Raw genomic sequence first — 9,512 nt, forward strand, 5'->3', positions numbered from 1 at the left:
ACTCGAATGTGTTTGCATTGTATTTGCGCCGAATTTAAATATTTTAAAAACCCTTGGGGTCCGCGACTGGGGGGCATCACGCCCCCAGTACGCGATTTAGCGCCGGTGCGTCTCTAGGAGGCGATTTTTGCCTTTCCTGAGAAGCCAACGGCTGGAGATGCCTTCGTGGAGTAGCGCCATCATGCTCAAACCAATGACGTGTGTTGTGTGCACCGCTAGCAACACGGCGATCGAGCACGTGGTCACTGCCTGGATGGCCGAACCCCATCCTCCTAGACCAATTCCATCAGGCGTGAGTCCCTTGAAGTCAAACAAAAAATGGCCGCCGGAAGGATCGATGCTTGTCAACGCGGATGTAACAATCTTTTCTCAGCCTACAAGAGCTTGATTTGGTGTGGTGATTCGTAATCATCGGGGGATGGTGCAAGTGGCAAGCAGAGGCTACTTGTTCGAATCCAAAATCTTGAAGTTGCAGAAGCCATGGCATTTCATCAAGCTTTATTTGTTGCTTGGGAGAGAGGTATGCAGAAAATCGTGATGGCTTTGATCAAAATTAGACAGGAGCAATAGTCCATGATATCAAGAACTGGGCTACAAAGTTTATATCTTGTAATTTTATCAATGTTAATCGGTCATGTAATTTGGCAGCTCACACTCTTGCTAGGTCGGCAGACTATTATGTTGGATCATGCTGGGTTAATGAGACTCCTGATCTTATCAGGACCATTATCTGTAATGAACAAACTTACGTATGCATAAAAGGCTCCCGCCAATTACCTCAAAGAAAAAAAAAACCCGAAACTCTGGAAGAGATGTTAGAAGGAGGAAGGACGAGAACGGAAAGAACAAAAAAGGAAATGAAGGACAAAATGTGAAGGAAATCGGTCCACATAACCGCAATACATGCAGGAGAGGGGATTAGGACCGTATTACGACCCCTTTACAAAGATACGAGGACCTTGGTCCACACTTTTGGATCCCGAGGACTTATATGTGCTGTTCCGACAAGTTCGTTTTACTAGCTGACTTTTTTTAAGAAAGAAGCTGACTTTTTTAAGCCGATCACCTGGAACAAATTGTCAATGGAAAACGTTTGTGGCCGGTGCGTCGGCTGAAAACTCAGTCGGTCGCACGCGGGCGTCGCACGCATGTTTCTCAAGTGGGACCCGTCCACCGCCCCTTCCATCACCTTATCTCCGGACTGGGACGAGATCCAGTTTAGTTTTCGTCTCGCACAACCTCATCTCCTCTGCTTCGTCGGCCGCTTGCACTTTGCCCCCTGCCTCCCCGACGAGATCCGCTACCACCGGCGAGGCGGTGCGGCCGGCCATGGCCACCCCCTCCTCTTTTTGTTTTTTTCTCCTGTGTATTGGTTGGGGCTGCCCCACCACTCTTTTTCCCCTTTGACAAAGAGCAACACCACCGGTGATGAGATGCACCCATGGCGCGTGGTGAGCTGCGCCGGTGGATGCAAGGCAGTGGAGCGGCCGGCCCGCGGCGGAAGCTGTTGCGTCCAGCAGCGAAAAAGGCTGGGACAGGCAGTGACGCGGGGGACATGCTGCGACCGATGTGGTGCGGTGCTGGAACCGGCAAGTGGTTTTTCTTCAAGCGGCGAGGATGGTGGTGGGCAGCGACGGCGGTGGCCATGGTAAGTTGCTTTTTTTTTTTTGCTGGAACCAGCTTTCTTTTTTGCTGCAACAGGAGAGGCTAGTGCTGGGTGGCCGCCATGATTTTTGCTGCATAGTTTTTGTTTTGCTGGAACCAGCATTTGACTGCTGCAACAAGCGAGTACGAGATCGGCAGCGGACCGGCTGCCCATTGTCAATCGTAGTCCAGCCCAGTAGAAATCCACCAAAGGCCCACTACTCGGCAGAGCGGCTACCTATCTGGAAAAAAAAACTAGACTGAGAGAGGCGTCGCCTCGACCAGACACTGTGCCAAAACACACGCCGCGCCGCCTCCCATCCGCATCCACGCCGCCGCCGCCGGCGCGGCGCTACCCTTCGCCTCTTCTGCCGCGTCGCCCCCCTCCCTCCCGCCCTCCCCCGCCTCCGGTAGCTGCTCCCCCGGGCCGTCGTCCCCGGCCTCCCCCCTCCGGCCCCTCCGCCGCGGAGGAGCTGGTCGAGCCCGCCGCACAGGCGCGCGGCTCCTCTCGGCTCATGCGACCCTGCCCCCAGTACGTAGTAATCTTCAATTCACCTCTCGATTGAATCCTGATCAATTCCCCTTTTGTATGTGTTGGTCTGAACCCTTAAATTGACATGTGAATATGTGATTTTATATCTAGATTTTTGTCTGGTGACTTTCTGAATTTTATGAAAATGCCATTTTAACATTACTAGATTTGCGAAATAACTCGCTGGCTGAAGTTCAGCAAGAACGTATTAGATGTCGTTCCAAGAACGGGGATTTCTATTCTACTCACTAGACGTGCCCTGTTTGTTGCTTGTCCTGACTAGTACTAAATTAAACGATGCTCCCATGCAACATTTCTCCCTTGTTTGTTGGATTAAGAAGATGGACTCTTGTAGCAGCTATTCCTTGTTCTTTTGTTTCTAAAATCAGACAGAGCCTCACTTTAATTTGCTGGGAGCTATATTATGCCTTTTTGGCTCATGATTGGCATGACCAAGAAAGCAGAGAAGAGATGAATTTCTTTATAAATCAAGGCAGACAACACGCTGAATGTTTGTAGCGGCGTGGAAATGAGAAAGTTGCATCTTCTTAATAAATCGCACATGTATGTCAGTACTTGTCTTCTGGCGAGATGAGGGCGGAGAAGGAGATGTATGGCAGGTAGGAAGGAGTAGGATGCACAGGTGTTGTGGAAAGGGGAGCCAGGGAGAAAGACATTTATGTTTGCCACGACGTAGTCCTAATTCCTAAAACCCACATGAAGCTTTTGGCATCTGTGTTTGTAAAAAGAACTATTAGTGGGTCAACGACAGTAGAAATATCTATATTATTACATAACAACCCATGGGTGTTTTGCTAGTACAGTACAATTAATGGAATTATTACAGTTTATTATGACAGGAATGGTTACAGAGTTGGACAAGCCAGGAGCAGAAACCGCAGACAATTCCACAAAAAAGAGAAGGACATGCCGTGTAGCTGATGATGAAGGTTCCTCTGTACCAGAGTTGCATAGGAAAAAGGTACCGCTTGAACATATCTGTTTAGTGTTTTTGTGGGCCAGTTGGTTAATGACGCTAGTGGCCAACCCGTAAGTGCACAACCTAGTTTATCTAATTAACACAATGATAAATGTCCTGGTTTATTTGAACCCAAAAAGCTTTTTTTTTGCAGAAATTTTAATGCGTTAAGTAGATATTTTAAGTAGTTGGTTTACCTATTCACAAGATTTTTCTTCTGGTAGCAGCAACACACTCACGTTTCACAGCGATGCACATAGAGCATCTTCGTAATCTCACCGCTACCCTAGTTTCCAGTAGGCACCTAGTTAGTCTTCAGTGTGTGCGGGCTACAAAGCATGGACACGGCAGAAGTTGCCGAGTCCCGGTGCTGACATGGCTGGACACGGGGACACGCTCGGACACGCGGGGATACGTGTATCCCGCCGTATTTCCCATATTAGGAATTAAAAGAAAGAAAGAAAAGGGAGGGCACGGCTGGACACGGGGACACGCTCGGACACCCGGGGATACGCGTATCCCGCCGTATTTCCCATATTAGGAATTAAAAGAAAGAAAGAAAAGGGAGGACACGGCTGGGACACGAGGCAATGCTGGATCTGGAGCACCCTCCCGCCGCCGCGCTGCTGCTGCTGCGCCCTCGCCGCCGTGCTGCTGCGCCCTCGCCACCGCGGTGCTGCTGCTGCTGCATCCCCCGCTGCAGCGCTGGCCACCGCCGCTGCTGCTGCTGCAAGAGGAGCACGCTGGGAGGAGGGCGGTGGCGAGAGCTGCTGTGGGGTAGATGAGAGATCCATCGCTGGGAGGAGAGTGGCGTCTTGGTCAAAGCGTTAGGGCAGAGAGAGATAGGGCTTGAGTTTTGACGGTGCAGATTAATCTGTAGCATCCAGTTGCTCTTGAAATGGCACTAGCTGGGCCGGCCTAACTACTAATGGATCATCTTCTTTGTGGCCCAGTACTGCTGAATGGGGCGATCTCTTTCTCGTTATTTTTTCCTCTTAACTCTATATTACATGGCATATTTTTTATATATACTTGCCGTGTCCGATGGGCTGTTTTTGGAAAATGCTGTATCCCATGTCCCCGTATGCATGTCGCCGTGTCCGTGTTCCCGTATCCGTGCTTTTTAGTGTGCGGGTATTAAACCTGGGAATAGTTTGGGTTGAAGCTTTAGTTTCCGGTTGGTTTTCCTATTGGATTGTGTTTGGTCGGTTTAAATGGGCTGAGAATGTAAAGCAATCTGGTGTGGTTTGGATTTATAAACTATTGGATCAGACTGGTTTGGTCTGGACACAAACAAATCGGTCTCAAACCGTTTCAATCTGTGGACAGAATCCAGTCTCTCGACCAAAGTGTATGCGACGGCCAGCTTCCATGGAGTTCGTTGGGCTCCACATGTATGAATGCACATGCATATGCAGCTTATTAATCCATTCCATTCATCAAGCTCGCTCCATGGACCAAGTAGAACTACAATGGCACGTGTTTAAGCCTGGCAGCGATCCCGGCGGAGTACGTGTGGCCGGAGGAGGAGCGCCAGCTGCGCCAAGGCCTGGGTGATGCCTATGACTAGGTGGTTCCTCTGGCTCTCCGTAGATTCCCGGAGTCGACGTGGCCGGTTTCGATGCCTGCAATGTCCTATCCAAACTCCTTCGCTAGTGCCGCCTACGTGGCCGCCATCTGCGCGACGCGGCCGACTGGAGCGTCATGCACGTGGCCAGCCATGGCATCCTGGCGGGCCTCGTCGATGAGCTGCGTGATCCCGGCTCCGGCTGCGGACCACGCCCTTTGGCCGACGCACCCGCCCGAGTACGTCCCCGTGACCAGTGATCAAAAGCTTTGGGTTACACATCAGCGCGCTCGTGTCCTGTCTCCTCACCATCCTCTCCCTCGGACTTGGCATCAGCATGCTGATGTCCAGTAATAGGGCTGATGTCCAGTAATAGGGGCCCTTTGAGGAGCCTGGCTGCAGATGCTCTTCTAACTGGTCCCATCTCACAGATATAATGTCAGATATTTTCCTTTTTCTCCAATTATTAGTACGTGTATTTCTTGGGAGGCTGTAATTAGTATATATATAGAATATGGAGAAATTGGCAACGAAGGTTATCACAACTACATGGTGACTGTATTTCACACTGTTTTGCAGGCCAGTAAAAATGCTGCGGAAACAATGTCATCTGCAAGTGAATTGAGCAAGGTACTTTAAGTTAGCAGCTTTACCATTTCTTAGAATGACTTCACGCCTGGTATTTATCAGAAACAAATAATACCTAATGCAGGAACCTGTTGGGAAACAATCAATGACAGAAGAAAGACCACAACCAACCGGTGATAGTTATGAGGTATGCAGATCAAACAGAACATAATTATGTCACTTATGTATGGACATTTCAATATGATATTCTGCAGTACCTTAGCATAAAGTATTCATTGTCATGCAGGAACTATCTTCAGATAGTATTGAAAAGAATACAGATGGAATATTAGCAGATGAAGCGGATAAAGAAACCAACTCAGTCGACCATTCACTGCAGCAAGCCAAAGAACAGAACCAACTACACGATAATGTGGAAAACAATGAAATGGTAAACAGGAACCCCAGTGAAAGTGATTCAGACAGCAGCTCAGGGAGTGACTCAGACAGTGAACTAGGGAAATACTTTTATCCTAAATTTGAGGAATTGGAGGCTGCAAGAAAACCAGAACCTGGAATGAAGTTTCAAACCCTCGAAGATGCAAACGGGTTCTATAGTACTTATGCTCTCTTGACTGGTTTTGTGGCAAAGCGAAATTCAAATTACAGGAGAAAGAAGTATCACATAGAGTGCAACAGGAGTGGCAAATCAACACCAGCTCGGAACCCAAACAGGAAGAGGAAAATAAATTCCTTTGAGAGGACAAATTGCCAAGCAAAGGTGATAGTGAAGCTCACTAAGGGACAATGGGAGTTCGCAACTGTTCGGAATGAGCACAACCATCCGCTATCTCCAAACCCTTCCCTCGCAAGATTTTTCCTGAGCCAGAAACACATGTCAAGTGAGGAAAAGTCGTTTCTAAAAGTTCTGCAGCAAAGTAAGATACCTCCCAATAAAATTCTGAGGATTTTTAGGAGAATGAGAAGTAGTTTTGGAAATATATCATTCAAGAAACAAGATCCAGTCAGTTCTGTGAGAAGCAGTTCTGAAAACATACCATCCAAGAAAAAAGATCCAATCAGTTTACAGTGTACAGAACAACGGAAAACAGAAAACTCAGATGTTGAAAGTGCGTTGAAGCACTTCAAAGAATTGGAGCTGCGGAACCCAAGTTTTTTCTACATCAAGCAAACAGATGAAGACAACATAGTCCGCAGTATTTTCTGGACTGATGCAAGGTCAAGGATGGATTATGATATTTTTGGAGATTTCATCTCGGTTGATACAACTTACACCACAAATAGGCATAATTTGCCTGTTGCTACCATTATTGGGATAAATAACCATGGGAGAACTCTCTTGTTAGGATGCGCCCTGCTACGCGATGGGAAAGCTGAAACCTTTAAATGGATGTTCCAAACACTTTTGCAAGTGATGGGAGGAAAAATATCAGGATCAATCATTACAAACCAGGATGAACCCCTAGGAAGAGCTATTGCAGAGGTCCTGCCACAGGTAAGGCTCAGGTTTTGGAAATGTGATGTAATGGGTAAAGCACATGAAAGGATAGCAGCCTTCATGGCAGCAAGAGGCAACATAAAATTAGAGCTGGATAGCTTAGTTGACAACTCACTGACGGAAATGGAATTTGAAGAAGGATGGAGTTCACTTATTGAGAGATATGATGCAAGTAAAAATGAGTACCTACAATTCATGTGGCGGATAAGGAAAATCTGGGCGCCTGTTTATTTCAGACAAGATTTCTATCCATTTGCCGAATCACTTGGACGTAGTGAAGGTATGAACATCGTATTATTCAGAAACTATGTGCTTCCAAAGGACAGGATAGAGAAGTTCATCGAAAGATACGAGGAGATACAGAAGACGACACTAAAAACGGATGACGAAGATAGACGGCAAGCAGGAACTCTACCTTCATGCTTCTCATTGCAGCCAATAGAAAAGCATGCATCTACTATTTACACCAGGCAGATATTCCTGAAAGTGCAGAGAGAACTACTCCATTCTACGGCGTTCGACGTGCACGTGGTAAAGAAAGGGTCTGTGTACCGACTGGAGAGGGTTTTCAACTACGAGAACCCAGAGTTTGATAGAAATGCCTTCGAAGTGTTTGTTGATCCTGTCAGCAACACATTCATATGCCAATGTGCAAAGTTTGCCAGAGATAGATTACTGTGCTGCCACATATTCAGGCTTTTCACGCAGCTTGGAATCAACGAAATACCCGCGCAATACATCGTCCCCAGATGGACCGACAAATTCAAGGAAGAGAAGGCAAAGCAGTACACAGAGAAATGCCTAGAGAAAGCAGACAGCACAGCGAGATATGAAATGTTGATGAGCAAAATGGCCGATCTCAGCAAGAAGATATGCAGTGATGGCACGAAATGCAACACATTCATGCTCGAGTTCGACAGTATTCAAGAGAAACTGCTAGCAACAGAAGGAGAAAATCCTCGCAACAATGACAACTGTATGGAGATTATTACTACCAGCTAGCTTGTCCAGTCTAGGTTAGTAAGTTAGAGATTCAGGGGAACTCGATAGTCAATGTGTTGGTGGTAGAGTTTATGAGTTTATTTGCGCCAGCAGTTCATTGAGTTCATTTGTGCCAGCAGTTCACTGTGGCCTAATCATACTGACTTTCATCGGAGGATTGGCTGCACTTGATCATACAACTTGGTCTCGTCTGAAAATGTCATGGCAACTGATTATCAAGAATCCTTTGCCTTCATGAATAGCTCTCCATGCACGTGAAGGTCTACTTCCCCAGTTCATGTGTAGCTCCGTGTTCATGTCGAGGAGATCGATGTTCCCGGACAATATCCATATCCCATCTCCTCGTACTCTGGTCAATTAGTTTACAAAGCATCGGCAAAGTCAGCTGGTTTGTAGACTTGTGGCAACTGGACCTGTTTGAGTGAGGTCATATGCTATAAAGTTTTTGTTGTTCATGTTGGTTGCTTTGCTCTGAAAAAGGATAAAAGCCTTGTGTCCAATTTTCAAGCATGGTCCTTCAGAATTAGATTGTGCAGACGCGCTTCTCTGTCACCTATGTCTTTTAACTCCGAAGCTTATGTTCTTGCAAGACTTCTTGAGAAACGCAAGGTTTTGGCAATGGCGAGGGTGCTACGCGGCGATTTGCACGGCTTCTCTGAGGCGTTGTTGTTTAAGCCATGTGGGTGTGTGGTGGTTGCGTGCATAACGTGGTGATGTAGCCTGGATGGGTTCTGCACCTTTAAAAGCTAAAGTAGCAAAAACAAAGTTTTCCCTAAAAAAAAGTGATACCATGCCTATGTGCATTCTGTAAAAAAGTGTGCCGCAGATGTGCTTCTTCAAAGGGACATGTTCATCTTGAAACCAATGAAATAATACACATACATGTGCTTCTTTTTACCTTTATACACACACGCGTGCGCGATATGTGGGAGCTCCAATGCAAGAAACATTTGACATGTGTGCAGTGATACAACTTGAAAAAACATGGCGATACAACTTGAAAAACATGGCGGTAGTCATGAAATATTATTATTTCTACAACTTGAAAAAATCATATTGCACACTGGTTGCATTATGTAATATAGTACAGAATGCTAATTCTCATCTATAAGAAACTTAAAACATGGTACATGATGCCAATTCTCATCCGCTCCCTATATATAAGAGAACCCATGCGCTTGATATGTTGTCAGGGTTACATAGGCTGGGGTCCGCACGGAATCATATCTGGAACTTTGCCCAGGTACTCGTCGAGACACTCGTGCCACGACGGATATCACCAACATGGCTTAGGGACAGGCCATCTGTTAAGAATTACAATTAAAACAATATGTTCAATAACAGTACTCATAGAACTAACATACTTTGCATCAAAATTCTTCAAGACTTCCAGGATTATACTTCTGGGCAGGTACGGAGTTTCTTTCAAGCTGTAGAAGTCCATGCCAATAAAATTCCCAAAACAATCAACAATAGGCCCTCCAATCCCAGCCTAGCACAAAAACAAAATAGCAAGTAAAAAAAGATGATATTTGTAAGACATAAAGGAATTCAAAAAATAGAAAACACACACGTGGCGCACCTTTGTAATTTTATAAGTGGACATCATAAGGGCATCTCCACTAGGGCTCCCTTCCCAAGCCACTTTTTGGATGCCGGCGGACAAAAAAGTCCTACTTGTGCCCCAAGTGCTCGTTTTTCG

General features: G+C 46.4%; 1 protein-coding gene across 1 annotated transcript; it reads left to right on the forward strand.

Moving 5' to 3' along the window:
- The first annotated feature begins 1,441 nt into the window (after window positions 1–1,441).
- LOC123101162 (protein FAR1-RELATED SEQUENCE 5) lies at window positions 1,442–8,265 on the forward strand. Its single transcript, XM_044522744.1, has 7 exons — window positions 1,442–1,648; window positions 1,702–1,788; window positions 1,904–2,176; window positions 3,024–3,158; window positions 5,302–5,352; window positions 5,435–5,497; window positions 5,597–8,265. The coding sequence occupies exons 1-7, from the start codon at window positions 1,442–1,444 to the stop codon at window positions 7,808–7,810; spliced, it is 3,030 nt and encodes a 1,009-aa protein (XP_044378679.1). The 3' UTR covers window positions 7,811–8,265.
- The last annotated feature ends 1,247 nt before the right edge of the window (window positions 8,266–9,512 follow it).

This window comes from Triticum aestivum, chromosome 5A (genome assembly GCF_018294505.1).
Source record: "Triticum aestivum cultivar Chinese Spring chromosome 5A, IWGSC CS RefSeq v2.1, whole genome shotgun sequence".
Classification (NCBI taxonomy): domain Eukaryota; kingdom Viridiplantae; phylum Streptophyta; class Magnoliopsida; order Poales; family Poaceae; genus Triticum; species Triticum aestivum.

Coding starts and splice junctions, on each gene's coding strand:
- LOC123101162 (XM_044522744.1), top strand. CDS start 1,442: ATGGCGCGTGGTGAGCTGCGCCGGTGGATGCAAGGCAGTGGAGCGGCC. Junction 1,789..1,903: donor TTGACTGCTGCAACAAGCGA/GTACGAGATCGG, acceptor AAAAAAAACTAG/ACTGAGAGAGGCGTCGCCTC. Junction 3,159..5,301: donor CAGAGTTGCATAGGAAAAAG/GTACCGCTTGAA, acceptor ACTGTTTTGCAG/GCCAGTAAAAATGCTGCGGA.